Here is a 16062-nt window from a genome sequence, read left to right on the forward strand (position 1 = left end):
TTAAAACGAATACATATTCGATACATAAAAGCATCATTTTCATTTGCATTTTTTTATTTCAAGGCGCATTAGTGCATCAAACAATTATAAGGGAATACAGCGCGGACTCGATTATATACAGTTTTTGATTTCTATTCACTGTATCTAATCGAGTCAAAAAAATTTTTTCCTCTTTTTGTTTTTTTTTGCATGTATTTTTCGTTTTGTGAAAATAAAAGAAGAATTTGATTTTTGATTCATCCCCTTAAAGTCAGAAAACACCTTTCTTACATGAAAAAAAAATTTATCCAGATTTCCTCAGATGGTGGTAGACGATCATATTTGATGAAAAAATCTTCCTACGCATATGTTCGAATTTCAACAATGACAGAGTTATAGAACTTTGTTTTTGTTTCGGATTCTGTTGCCTCAAACCGCCTCTACATTAAAAAGTACGCAACGGTAAACGATTCTGATGCTTTCATTTGAAACATGACGAATCAGATTTTGAGAGATTCTTTGACGCACAACTTCTATCTTTCTTAATTTGGCTGCAATATCGATTTAAACAATTCCTGGTAAAAATTCAAGCAAAATCTTCAAAAATCACGATTTTTACCCCACTGTACATGTAATAGCCACAAAAACTTCACCTTAACATTGAAAGGTTATATTTCTTCATGAAATAAGCCATATTTGAAATATAAAAAAAAAAAATCCAAACTGTCCAAAACTATTGCGTCCAAAATTGTATATAATCGAATCACATACAATCCATCCTGTATATAATCGAGTCCGACCTGTAATCGGATCGATTCAGTACTATCTTTCGCTTAAGTGTGGCTCCAAATTATTCAAACTATGCTCTATTGAATCGTAAATGCGCTTCTTGAGAGTACAGTAAAACCTGTTTTTGTGCGATTTTTTTTGTGCGAATTTTTTTGTGCGGTTTTCTGTTCTTGTGTGGTTTTTTTTTGTGCGGTATATGAAAAGAAGTATATTTGACGAAGTTATCGTTAAGCACCATTTAGTTTTTTTCGCTGGTTTGTATGCATTTCAGAGCGAAAAAAGCATATTTGGGTCTCAATTATCCACTTTTGAAATCATTCCCCTCCTCCCATCAAATGCCCTAACTTTTTCTAAGTTTTTGTATGACAGGATTTCTAACAGCAACACGTTTCGACATGCAACTAAAAGCACAAAACAGCCACGCGCAACCGAAGAGGCAACATGTCCCATTTTTTTTTCAAAATGTGTACCGAAAACGATTTTTAAAGCTACTGGTGGAGTTTTGCATTTTTTTATGCGGTCCCTATCCCCCGCACAAAAAAAAAAGGTTTGCCTGTATTTTTAAATGAAGGTCAAACTTTTACATGATCTAGCAATATCAAATTTGAAAACGCACGTCATTGACAATAAAAACAGATAATTTTTTTATTGAACTACTTTATGAAAATATTGGTGAGATAGGTGTTGCTCACACTGACATAATCTTACTCGGTGACTTTAATTCAAATTTGTTGGGTCATACAAACAGAGTATGTGAATTCAATAATGTTTTGGACAGCCTCGGTATAATCAGTGCAGGTATTTAGCCAACTTATTTTTATGCCTATGGGCAATGGTATTTATGCTCACGAGCATCAATTGATCGTGGTCTAATGCATCGCACATGGAAATAGTCAAGGGATGATCAAGACATAGCAAGCTTTAGAAGGATGCGATACAGAGTAAGCTCAATGGTAAAAGATGCTAGGAAGAATTATTTTAATCAAATTATTACTTCGAACATGACTAGTGAAGAGTTTTAGATGAAGATTAAGTGTGTTGGATTAATTAAGCCAACAAAGAGCTGTGTTGGTTGGCTTTTCGACCAATGACATAAATGAGTATTTTCCAACAAAATTTTCAAGTTCCGTTCCTAGCCCTAACTTGAACGTAGATAACAGTGTTAAATCAGCTTTTCTGTTTAGTTCAATTCACGAGTATGATGTAGTAAACGCAATTTACGAAGTTCATTCAAATGCCATAGGATTGGATGGGATTCCCATTAAATTTAGAAAACTGATTTTGCCAATATTGCTACAACCAATAACTCCTTAGTGCGATTGTGTGAATTTTCCAATGGATGGATATATGCAAAAAATCATTCCAATAAAAGAGAAATCAAATGCAAACTCGATTTCAAATCTATGTCTCATTTAAATCGTTTGTGCTTTATCAAAAGCTTTCGAAAGAATTATCAAAAAGCGAATTTGCTCATATATTAATAAAGGAAATCTACTTTCACAATATCAATCAGGTTATTGCTGTTGTGTTTGACAAAAGTAATTCGGTAGCTTCGATTTTGTTAGATTATTCAAAAGCATTTGACACAATATCGCATGCTTGTTTATGTAGTAAATTAAGTCAGAAATTTGGCTTTTGTACTGAAGCAGTCTCTTTAATACATTCTTATTTGAACGGTCGTTAACAAGCGCCCATTCTTTTTTTAGATTTATGTGAATGATTTATCATCAATATTGAATTACTGATATATACACATGTTGACTGATGATATGCAACTATATTTGTGGGAAGGTGACTCGGAATGTGACTGAAAAGAAGGAATGGTGGAAGTAAATGGACGCTCAGGTTAGCCAACAGACTGCCAAAATATGATGAGTGGTGTACAAAGTTTTCTCGTCAAAACCAAATTAGAATAATTTTATCGTTAATTGTGCAAAGAAGGTCTGCACTTTATTTCATCAACGTGGTCCCGAAATAGATCCGTTTTTTTTGTGTCCAGATATTAAATAACTCAAATTTAAGCATAATCGAAATACCAAGCGCACGATTCATGTTCACTGTATTTGTGTGAGGTCCAACAGTAATCCTTATACTTACGAGAAACACTCTATGGTAGCGTTCAATTTTTACTTGATCACGCAAAGATATCGACTTGGTCAAGGTTCCAGAATACATATCATCATCTACCGCTCCTTTCGAGGCAGTTCGACGAAAATTTTACAGTCGGGAATAACACTGATATAATAAATTCGCGATTGGAGAGAAGAATTGGAAATTTGGAAAGGAAACTAGTTTACGGAATACTTGCTCTTCGTTCGCATTGTAGGTCGTGAATAACGTTTGTTCCTCTACGAATGAAAGCCATAACGAACACTTTTATTACAAACTGTCTCTCAAACTGTCAAACAGTCAGCGACGGTGTTTCCATAATGTCGTCGCCCGATTTCAATACTGAGCTGTTTGGCAAAGGTTTTTGAGTTCATGATGTTCTGCACCGTATTGTTTGACGTGACATATCGGTGAGATATAACAGGGATTCCTGTTTCCCTGTTCCAAATTTAATGATGTTTGTCCACGAATCGATCGTAAAACTTGAAAAGCCAAAAAAGAAGTTATTGCTCTCTACATAGATTGCTCTGAAGCGTTCGACTAGGTTCCAGGTTCGATTGCTTTTGTTGAAATGAAATACATAGTGCTTAAGGACTGGATCACCGAGTGTACGCTGTGAAGGATCGGTGGAATACAAAGGGATCATGGTTCAACACAATAACAATCAGGGTCAGACATTTTCGAAAATGAAAAATGAAAATCGACTCTCCTCTCAGTCGCTTCGCTTCGACTAGGACTACTTCGGCTTTCGCCATCAACATGACTTGGATTTTAGAAGAAATGAATTGACGAGCGTTAAGAGCGAGGATGACTGAATGGTTATTCTGATTGTCATGACGAATGGATACAAATCTGCCTCTTCATTCAATCTGACATCAATCCATCACTACTATATAAATATAAAGTGAAACGAAAACTTGATTTCTGATGCAAAAAAGTAATTACATCATTAATGGACTGCTCCATTGTTTACCCACCTTAATTTAGAACATCGATACATCAATACGTGATACATGAGAGAGAAAAACGAATTCAGTCTGGGGGAATCACTTCAATGTGCAATGAAGCCCATTTGACGGGGAAGAAATGAGATAGCCGAGCCGTGGAGGAAGACATCATCTAAACGCCCGAATGATTATTGAGTCATATTGACGGAGTAGCTGCTGGAAGAAGCAAAAATTCATTTCCAATTGAATGCGAAGATGGATTTCTGGATTTATTCTTATACATTTTTTACCTCGCTGTAGTGGTGTAGCAGCAGCGTATACAGTGCCACTGTATTGGTGATACTCGCAATATATTCACACGATCCATTAACGGATACAAAAAAATCAGTGATCTCAAATTTGCGAACCAAGCGACTGACGGTTGTTTCATTTGGATAATTATGCGGACCCGAATAATCAAGGATTGCATGAGATGTATTTGGAAAAAATACTATTTTTATTGTGTTATTCATTAACTTCAACCGCAATCGAACACAACCCCATATATTTTCTTGCGTTTGGACCCTGTGTATTGGGAGCAATAATATGAAATCAGAATAAAACAGATTACAGTGCCAGTCTCGTCATTCAAAACCAAATCCTTGTAAAGGGTGTCCCTCATCAAATTGCATCACGGAAGAAAATCCTGTAGAAAACTACCTAGTTGACCGATTCCTTTCAAACAATAAAATATAACCCGTTAGTAAGCTTTTGGCATATTCATTTCGTTCAACTTCAATACTATAATCGCATTCTCGCCCCTTACGCTTAATTCCATCCATACGGTTATGTACAACATCTAGAGTCAGCTTCTTTTGTACGGAAACCCACTTTTTCTTGATGTCTTCCTCAGATTTGACCTCTTTGGGATGCTTCCGTAGTGCCTGCTTCATCATAGCCCAGTATTTTTCGATAGATTCCGATGCATTGGGATTCCATTAAAAATGCTTTCACTACACGCTTGTGATCCTGATCATTAATAGAACATTCATTCTGACCGCATTTCTTCTTTTGTTCGATGCTCAGAGATTCGTAGTGACGTTTAATCACATGACTATACGATTTCAAATTGTTTTCGATGTCCCGATGAGGGAGTTGTTGATTTTCCAGGTGCTTGCGTAAAATCAATTCGCGAAGTTGCTTTTTGAATGAGTTGAAAATTCTTTCATACAAGTGAATAAAAATAACTTTGTGAGTACTTATTAATCGTGTGTATCTAAGCTGATCATTTTCTGTTTTTTTTTTCGTTTTCCCGTGCTAATTTAACCTTGTGACAATTGTTCTCGTTAGTACTCCAAGAACTTTTTCACGTTTTTGGTTCTGTTCTGCTCACACTCGCATAAATTCGTGCAAGTAACGGAGTAAAAGCGGGTTTTTACGTTGTCGGTTACTCGGTTGCAAGTAAATGTCAAACGGTCCGGAGAATTACGAACATATCCATGCCATGAAATTTGACATTTTATTTGTATGCTGCTATTCCAGATTTGTTCCAAAAGCGCGATTTCCAGAACTAATAAAACATGCTCATTTTATTATTTCTTTGTTTGAATCCGTGAATATTTGTTAGCAATTGTTTCAGATATGAAAGGAGGGAAATCAAAATCAAGGAACAAAATCATTGACAGTCATTTGGAAAACACGCTTCGCCTCGCTATCTCTCACATTCAAGCTGATTTAGATAAAATGGCTCAAGAAAAGTATTTCGAATAATATCGAAGGACGTTGGAGTACGTTTGTATTTAAGGATTTTCTTACCAAGTTTCGTGGTTCCATCAGTAATTGTTCGGTTTCCTAGTAACGATAAAGTTCGGTCTGTACGAGAAGTGTGTGGCAATTGTCACGTTATTTAAGTGCGGGAAAACGTCAAAACATGTCTACGAGCTGCTTAAACCGTTTTCTATCAATGAACGATTCATGTTTCGTACACTACAACAGTACAAAGAAACAGCTAATGTGAGCGATAGGCCCAAAAAGGAACGGTACCGCTGCACAATGTTATCAATGCTGTTCATGAACGCGTTCAACGCAATACTCTTCGGAAACAAAAGCGTTCATCAGTCGAAATGAATTGGATAAACTAACTGGTGCGTACATCATTGCGTGAGTCATTTTTTTACGCCCAGATTGAAGCGAATATGTTTGGAACGATGCAAAAAACTCCTAGAACGGTTAAAAAACGAGACTAGCAACAAACCTACCAGACTTCATGTCAACAAATGATTGGTCATTTGCCAATCCATCGGATTATACACTTTGGGCCAAGTTGGAGGAGCGTGCCTGTGAACGTTCTCATTGGAATTACCAATCGTTGAAGAATTCTATCGAAAAGCTGCAGCGATTAACGATTGGCCTTCGCGTTTTCGACTCTGCGTGAAGAAGAGATGGTCGAATAGTTTCAGGATACTTTTATACCTTCAATAAATGTTTTGGATTTTTATCTGATTTTGTTGTCGAGTTATGAATTTTACAAGTATAGAACTGAATGCATTCTGAATTGAAATAAAAAGTGAGTCAAAAAAGTACCAGTATATTTTACATTGCACTGCAAAAAGTAGTGAGAAAAAAGTCATTGCGGCTCGCGGCTATAATTAAAATTCTAATGCAGCCCACACCATGTCTATACCTGGCCACCACTGGTGTAAACAATGCACTCTAAGGTACTTCTAACCATATTTCAAAGAAAAAATACCCAATTGGTAATTTTCTACATCGTTTTTCCCGTGATGAAATTTGATGTGGGACACCCTTTATGTTTGGAAATATAAGGTTGAGTAAAAAGAAATCCATTATTTTTGCGTGAAATTCAAAACTTTATTTGAAATGCTTTGGATTGTCCGATTTGGGTCAAATGTGCACCAATTTGTTTGTAAAATCTAAAGGTAGTTTCATCACGCCTCTCTCATAGAATTCTTGGTCCTTATTGGCGGATAACTCTACCAAACGATTTTGACAGTGTTCTCTTGATCCCAATTTCTTATCGCTCTGGATGTAAATTAAAATTTAAAAAATGCACGTTTTTAGCTATTCCAGTATCGGAACCATAAACACCATTCACAATTTCAGCGATCTAGCTTGCATTTTCGCCTTGATTAGAGAAAAAGTGTAAAATGCACCGAATTTTCTCTTTGTTGACTTCCATTGTTAACACCTTGTAACTCACAGCTGAATGGAACAAACAAAAAAAAATTTTAGTGTGAAATGTCACATTTAAAACAGAGATCGAAATGCTCGCCGATTTGAGACGAAAAACATCTGTTTTCACCCACAGGGAAAAATAGCTGAGAATATAGGAGGCGGGAGAATGTTATACGCTCACTTCGATTCTCGCGAGAAACGCAAAGCCGATTTTTATTTTTCGGTGAGTTATGATTGCCGAAAAATGGTTTCGTTTTCAATGACTCCTTGATGCCGATAATGGTTTTTCACTTCTTCAGTACAGCTGAAAACACGCGGCAATATTGGGTTTCATCGAGAAGGGAATATGAGATGGAGTATTATTTGTACAATTCAAACGCTGTCCAAATGCAGATCGTTTGGACGCTGCTCTAACAAACTAATGTTGATAAAGTTAGCTTTGATTTTTCGCTCAATATATTCAGTACCAAATGAGAGACGAAAAAGCATTCTCGTTGAACTTCCGAGATAGAGATTTTCCACATCTCTTTCTCTCTGAAAAAGAATTTTCGGTGAAAAGGAAGAGACGAAAATATCAACAATACATGGTTCATCGAAAACTAGATTGATTGACTGAATATTTATCGCGCAGCCGAGCGAGAATTTCGATCTCTGATTTAAAACGAGCATGAGCTTGAAATTGTATGATATATATTACGCGAGATATTGATCACTAAAGCCAGCTACCGAGAAAATAATGAATTACTGTTTCCCAACCTAATACATATTTTCATGATCGCAATATATTTTCATACATCAGTTCGTCAAAGTGCTTCTGAAATGCTGACATGTGTTCATACAATAACGTATTTTTAACCAGTCATTACTTAGATTTCAAGTGAATTGTAGAAGTGATCGAATGTGTAGTCGACGTCCATATCCAACAAATCTCGAAAAGCTTGTAAAACAACATTCTGTGTTGCTGATTTCAATTTAACACGTCGTTATTACAATCAATAATCAATTCGGGGAGGCCTGAGCGATGGCTAATTTTCAAGTGCCTATTGACCTCAACCTTTTCGCCCGCTGCTAAATACGCAGACGCATTACCACATGTTTACTCTTGACCGACTACCGCTAACCGACTCTGACACGTGTTAAAATCACAGGCCTGAACAATTGTGGGAAAAAAAGTTTGCTGGGTGCGATAGTGAGAGTCGACTAAACAACGGCTAGCAGCTTCTTCCTCCAGCATCAGCAGCAGTGCTCACACACAAAACAAGCGCGACGCCGAGACGCGTTCAGCCGCTGAAAAACGCCAATCGATTTAGCGAGGCGCTTCAGTCGATGGAAAATGAATAGCAATTAAGTGGTTTTACGGGGCATAGCGATCGGACCGCAAGTGCGTGCGTTCAAGCGTACCCTCTCTTAACCCTTTCACGGTTCGATGAGTCGCAAACGCGCGTGCCTTCGATGCCAGGTTTATTGCGAAGCGTCAAAACTTATTCGTTATCAATCAGAGCCTTCGACGCAGCTCGATGACTACCGCATTGCTAACTACTTTACACGTTATCCGTCAATGGTTGTGCAATTGTGATTATTGGGGGGAGGGCAAAGTGTAATAAATAGATGTTTAACACTCCTATACTCGCGCATTGGTCTGTCAGACCGAGAAATCAATAATTCGTTCATTTCTCAGAAAATATCAACACTACGACTTTGCGATTCTCTCTAGCTTCGTTATTCGTCGTTCGTCATCGTTTAGCGTATCGCATGTGTTGGTACAAAGGGGACGTGTGCCTCTTTTTTAATACTTTCGGCCTGACACATCGACCCGAGTATAGGAGTAGCTTTTTTGAACAAGTCCCTTTTTTTTTTTTCATATTCTGGAATATTCTTCAATGAAATGTTAGTGGCGTGGAATTTTTATTGAATTTAATGCATAAGATCATCACCGGACTATTCTTATTTGATTTCAGTCCCTTTTATAACTGGATTAAACGGATCCATATATTAACTATTCATCTGTAGATTCATACAAAATATAAATATAAATATTTGACTTCCGTATAGTTATTCGCTAAATATGATGGTCATACATATACACACTTGTGAAATAATTTCACTTGTGGAAGAATTGTAAACAGTTAACTATAAACTAATCGGCGGCTTATGGTAATTTTTAACAGTTACAGTTTCGGGGATATTTTTTTTTAATGAACAATATCGACAAGAAAACAAGAAAAAGAAAAGGAAGTTCTTATAAATCCTTTTATATCATCTTTTTATGCGCCATCTAAAAAAGGCATTCATTCTTAGTTTACCAAGAATACATAGACAAAGAATATTAAAAATATGCAAACTTTATATCCCAGAACCTTTATCATCTGGTGATTATCTAGAATAGCGGTACTCAACCTTTTTTTCAGATGGGCCACAAACACGTGATAGTCATGGTGTCGCGGGCCGCTTGTGGCTAAGACTCGACCGCATTGTTAACGCAGGAATTATGAATGCCGAAAAACAAACATTATAGTAATTCAAGAATGAAACTTTTTAGCACAAATATTTGGTAGCATTGAGGGCCGTTGAATGAGTGCTCTCAGTGAGGGAGAGGTTTCATTGTTTGCGAATGTTTCGCAAACTTCCAGTTTCCACAGAAGAACACAGCACTCACTGCTGAAAATAGCTTTTTCACACCCGGCTTCAAATGCGTTGCACTTTGATGACATTTTAAACCCTGAAACAATGCTCGATATCACGAAAAATTAATTGATCGATCGGAATGTCAGCATTAAATCATTCACGATTTATTAGTCATCTTGCTAGTGACCATTTGGCAGCGACAGCGGCAGCATTCCAAATGGTCTTTGTCAAGGCCGAATGTTTTATTTAGTTTTCCAAATTGGCCTTTTTAAGGCTAGAGGCGTATTAACTGAGGAAGTCTAAGAATCTGAGAGAGCCTCTATAATTCAAAACATCATCATCATTACACCAATAAATCCGAACACGCTTCCAAATTTACAGAATCTCTCTTCCACCATAAATTCGACAATTTGTACGTGTGATTCAATTATACGCAACAATCTCCACATATCTGTATGAAAACTCGCACCATGTTGGTTTTCATACCGTTATGTGAAGATTGGTTATATTTTTAATATTTTTTATGCTTAACTTGTGCAAGCTCTGCACGTTCGATCAACATGGTAGCAATACCATGTTATAGTATTATTTTGCAGGCGAGTACAGGAGGGTTAAAATAAGTGAAACAATTAAACTCGGCCCCTCATTGACGACTTGTGTCTGCGGAAGTTGCGCTCATGTGGCACGCGAGTTATTTATTGAATGGCTGGTCATATTATTTAATAAAACGTTTTTAGGCTTATCAACATATTTTCCGCACCCACCTTATCCTCATCCAGGGGAATCCTCATCAGTTCCATGTCGGTCTTTGGGTCCGGGTCAGGCTTCGCCTCTGGCACAGGGTTGGCCAGCGTCGCCACCAGGACGCTGCATATCACTGCGGTTACCACTAGCAGGCTCTTCATTGTGGGTTTGCTACTATAACGTAGGTTGCCGAGAGAGACGAGGTGTGATTGGTATAAATAGAGTAGGGCTCACTAACAGCTAATAATAATCTGTGGGGAAGAAAAAACAACACGAAAACAGAAACTATTTAGTTAAATCATTAGCAGCGGCTCAAATCGGCACAGTTTTGGGATCATCATCTTTTTCACCGGAGCCACTCGACCTTGTTTTTGCTTCTTTCTATCAGATTCATTATGTAATCACATTATACCGATTAGCGAGGCAGGTGAAACCTGTTTCAGGTTTTGTTTTCATTTCTTCGAATCGACTGCGTGAGTGAGAGTGAGTGAGACGTTTCGTTTGGACCACTTTCCGCGCGGGAAGGCCATTTCGAGGCCTCATCATCATTTGTGATGTAATCGAGATGTGCGAAATGTACGACCACGTGTTCGATGATGCCGTGGCGACGGCGGCGGTTTTATTTCCTTATTTCTGGGTAACCTTGAAAACGGGTCGATACGGATGTGAATGTAGTATTTAAAGTCGAAAGATTAATATTCACGATATATGCTAGATCTATTTCGATTCATATCGCATGGAAATGGTTTTGTTTTCTAGGGTTGTAAAGTGTTGCCTGTAGATCGTTGGAAATGTTCTAGATTCATTTGAATGGTCGTGAAATGGAAGTAAAAAGAGGAAATAAATAAACAGATACACATTTTATTATTCAGCCCAGTTTACTTTTCGTTCAGCTCCAACGATCTAGTAGTATTGCGATATTAAGGCACCATAGGAAGAGTTTCGATTCAGGCTTTAGTTTTGCACTCAACATCCATATTTGCCACGAATTATTTCCCCTAGGACTATTTTCTAACTGCGTGTTTTTCTATGCGAAGACAATCTCCATATTAATCTTGGCAGGAAACTTACATAAAGATTTTTGGGGTCTGCAGTAGAAACTTGATCCAGACTCGAGATAGCCCAGTCGCCAAAATACTTGTTGTCTACCGTGCCATCGTGTTTCAACAGACTCGATTGATGGTTTTGAGTTCTGTGGGATAGGAATGGTCTTGAAATGAGTTTGAATGAAGAAAGGTCTAACACACAGTTAGAGCTAGACTTGGACTGGCTTCACTTTATTCAGTCTAGTTGGCAGTAGGATAGAATTAATCATAATTTCAGTATAAATGTGGTTCGCTAGTAAATTCCCATTTGGAATCATTGATGCCAAGATGATTCGAAATGCAGTCTGGAAGAACACACAGCAGTTTTTTTCACAATGTTAACAAACTTCTACATTTCATAATTCTACTATTGTCTCATATCTCACGACATTCTTACTGATTCTCTTACAGAATCTCACGTATTTTTTAAATACTTATCCGGTTTCAAAGTTTCGTTTCATTCAAATTATAAGGAAAGGAATGGAGCATTATCATAATGTTTCTATTATATTCATCAAATTGCAAGGCAAACGAGGCGTTGTGTAATTTGTGGGACACAATTTCATCCCAAGAACAGCTAAGCATACGTTGCAGATATTAAAATCGAGTTTTGGGATCTCTTTGAATTTTCATATGACCAATTTCAATTACGACTGATTTTTTATAAGGGCGTATGCAGAAAAATTCAGCTCTTTTTTCAAAAAAATCGTAACTCGAAATCAAGATGTTTGATTAAAATATTATGTACGGTAAAGTTGTCAGGAAATTATTGAACTATTTAGGAATTTCGTATGCAACGTTGGAAAATCTTAATTAAAAATAGAAAAAAAAAAAGAAAAAAAAGACCCCTCTTTCGACATTTTTAAATATATTTTTATTAGAAAACTGCCAGATTTGGTCATATTTATGGACAAATGAATAATGTCATAAAGGTCATTTTGAATGTGTCACAATAAAAAATTCAGACGAACAGTTTTCATATTCAGCTGCAGATGGCGCGTCATTACTGATATCAATGACAATTCTGTACGCTTTCGGTGCTAGGGTCTCTAAAGTCAGATTGAGTTTGTTAATTCCGAATACGGTTTCGCGAGTTGTTATAAGTTTTTTGACGTAGACCTACGTCTTTCACGAAGGGTGCCAAATCAGAAAACAGGTCACGTTTTTATGAAATAAAGTTAACGTTAATAACTATTTTCACTGTGAACGAATTCTCAAACGAATCGGAAATTGTCTAAGATTTGTGTGATATGCTATACATTACAATTCGCTGATCTCTAAACGGTTCAAATTCATGAAGACTGAAAGAACTTCCTTTTTTTCTCATACATTTGTTCTGCCGATTTGTGTGCTAACCCTACCCGTATTTTGAATGCTTATAACTCGAACATTTCTTAACAGATCAGAAAGATGTTTGCATCAATTGATAAGAAATATTTCTACGCGTCTATCATTCATGAAATGAACAATTGAATAACTGTAAAATGTCAACTGCCAAGTTTTGATTGGCCCGATTTACGGTTTCCCTAACACAGACTTCAAAATCGATGTGGAAATCTGCTTTGCAAATATACCTGCAAGTCGAGGTTATTTTCTAGTGTTGAGTACTTTTGTACTCGCTTGTCGTTGTGCAGACCGGAATATGTTTCCCTAAAACGTACTTTTAAACTGAGAAACCTGGGAAAATCGTCATATCAGATACAAGAGGTGAATGAACCTGTTCGAGAACTACGTAAACATGAGATGTGCAATATTTTCAGAGGGAAATGCAAAATACAATGATCGTTTGACAATTCTTCCGTTCACATATCAAACGTAAAAGTACGTTCACCAAATTTATTTGTAACGAAGAACATAATCTATTACAAAAATTTCGATGCATTCTGAAATAATATACGAAGTGGTAAACAAGTGGATTGCATAATATAATTGCATAGTTCTACGTCGAAAATATGCGGTCGTGTCCTAGATACAACCCCTTACAATTTTTTCTTCATGTCTTCCTCAGATTTGACCTCCTTGGGATGCTTACGTAGTGTCTGCTTCATAATAGCCGAGTATTTTTCGATGGGCTTAAGTTCCGGTGCGTTGGGGGGGGAGGGGTTCATGTCCTCGGGTACGAAAGTGAACCCTTTGGATTCGTACCACTCCAGGACATCCTTTGAATAGTGCCACTAGATCCGGACAGAAGATTGTAGAGCCCTCGTGTTGCTTCAACGGAGGAAGCAGACTCTTCGTCGGCTCTAGGGACCGACGCTGGGCTTAACGAGTTAGACGCTTTCACGACACGCTTGTGATCCTGACCACTAATAGAACATCCATTCTGACCGCCTTTTGTTCGATGCTCAGAGTTTCGTAGTAACGTTTAATCACACGACTCACCGTTGACTGCACAATTCCGAGATGTTTTCCGATGTCCCGATGAGAGAGTTGAGAATTTTCCAGGTGCTTGCCCAAAATCAATCTGTGGCGTTATTTTTCAGGTGTCGCCATTTTTTTCAATTTTCGAAAAAATGACAGCGACAAAAATACTGTGTAAACAATACACTCTAAACTACTTCTACCCAAATTTTCAAGAGAAAATACCCAAACGGGTAATTTTCTACAGCGTTTTTTCCGTGATGCAAATTGATGTGGGACTCCCTTTACTTCAAAACGCGGAAATACGCTCAAATTTTCTCACGAACAAAGATTCAGTTCAAGTTTGAACGCTTTTCCCGAAAATTAATGACAACAACTTGAATGATTCAAATTGTCCTATTTGAATTTATCATTATAAGAAGGCGTAAGAAGATAAGAAGAAGAAGAAAATAAACTACAGTCAACGCTCCCTAACTCGATGTTCTGTATCTCGATATTTTCGCTAACTCGATGGCTGTCATAGCACCTTTGATTCATTTTACAAGCATTCTTCTCTTCATAACTTGATACCTCTTTAACTCGATGGAGAGGACTCTCTCAGAATATTTCTAGCCTACTTGTGACATTGCGCTTTTTCTGAGTGGTTGTTTCTGTTGCAGTTTTGACGTAGAACTACGTCTTTCATTAAGGGTGCCAAATCCGAAAACAGGTCACGTTTTTATGAAATAAAGTTAACGTTAATAACTGTTTTTGCCGCGAACGGATTTTGGCGATTTACATACCAAACGAATCGGAAATTCTCTAAGATTTGTTTGATATGCTATACATTACAATCCCATAATCTATATATGGTTTAAATTCGCTACGCTGAAACCCCATTTGTATCTGCTCCCGTGTGCATTGGCCCTGTAACGATGCAACAATCGCCTAATGTTTTTATGCTGTGATTGACGATTGTTTGGTGTTGCAAATTATGCAGTCGTAATGATAAATATAAACAAGGAGGAGACAGGGAGGGAAATATTTACGTTAGGGTATTGGTAATGAATCTCTGTTGAGATTCAGAAAACTTTGTTTGTTTTTTGTCATCAATGCATTGAACTGACGCTATGGTGAAATAGGTGTTAAGGTTGTGCACCAAAAGTTATTTGGGGAGTACCAAATTATTCAATAAGTTATATTAAGTTATTAATGCTGCTTTCAACTAGGATTGCATTTGCACGAATCTTGATCATAATGAAGCAGTGCTACTCTTTTCGAGGTTGTTGAGATTAAGAGATAGAGTTTATTTCGTTTATTTAGTCACCAAGAAAGTAAATGTCGCTCTGAAATTTTGTATGTGAATTGGTTTCGCTTGCCAGTAGCAAAACTTTCTCCACTAAGGATGACAGCTGCGCTTATCTCAAGCATGTATTGTTCTGCGAGCACAAGAATGAATCATCAAACAATTATCGTCAAATGATTCTACAATAATATCCGCAGTTATAAACAAGCGACTTGAATTAAACTATAGTGTAGTTCTATGTCAACAATGCGGTCGTGTCTTGAACACAACCTCCTATAATTTTTTTTTCTTGCTGATCATGAAAATCGAAATTTCTGAGCGGAAACTTTCGGACCGTAGCGGCCAAGTACAACGAAAGCGTTGGTGCGATTCAGAAGCTTTGGAGGAAGTTTCAAGAGCTTGGTACCGCTGTTAGCGGAACTTTCAACGACGTGGATCTAATAGATCAACATTACCTGCAAAACTTGGTTGAAAGCATGCCACGACATCTGCAGGCAGTTATCTGTGCCAAAGAAGGACACACGAAATACTAGTGACGAGTTTTTATGCTTCTATTTCAAATACACAACAACAGACCAAAATGTGCAATTAAAATCCATTTCACTATTTTGAAGAACAAATCAAACTTGAACGAAACTTTTTCCTTCTCACATAAAATATCGATAACTGATTACAGCTTGGTCGTCTTTCCTGACATCAATGGACTAGTTTCTGTGGAGTATAGGGAAGGCATCAGGGTTATTTCTTCAGATTACATGTTTTTATAACCTTTTTGAAATCAAGAATCTGTAGTTACAGATTACAGATTTTTTTTGTTTTATAAAGAATTTACAGATTCTTAAAATAACGTTCCAATATTAGCTATGAATTGATGCCAATGAGATTTTACCCCATCTCACCTATTTTATTCTGTTATATGAATAAAATTTGAATCAGTTTGAGTCAGAAGAAAGATCTCTTTTTG

At 37.1% G+C, this 16062-nt stretch overlaps 1 protein-coding gene across 3 annotated transcripts in view; it reads right to left on the reverse strand.

Moving 5' to 3' along the window:
* LOC129772960 (synaptonemal complex protein 4) overlaps positions 1 to 16062 on the reverse strand; it is a 68597-nt gene that overhangs the window by 20575 nt on the left and 31960 nt on the right. For all 3 annotated transcript variants that reach the window (XM_055776494.1, XM_055776507.1, XM_055776503.1), the window contains exon 2: positions 10388 to 10618. In XM_055776494.1, the coding sequence (XP_055632469.1) occupies positions 10388 to 10528 (141 nt within the window). In that variant the 5' untranslated portion in view covers positions 10529 to 10618. The remainder of the gene's footprint in view (positions 1 to 10387; positions 10619 to 16062) is intronic.

Source organism: Toxorhynchites rutilus, chromosome 1, assembly GCF_029784135.1.
Source record: "Toxorhynchites rutilus septentrionalis strain SRP chromosome 1, ASM2978413v1, whole genome shotgun sequence".
NCBI lineage: Eukaryota > Metazoa > Arthropoda > Insecta > Diptera > Culicidae > Toxorhynchites > Toxorhynchites rutilus.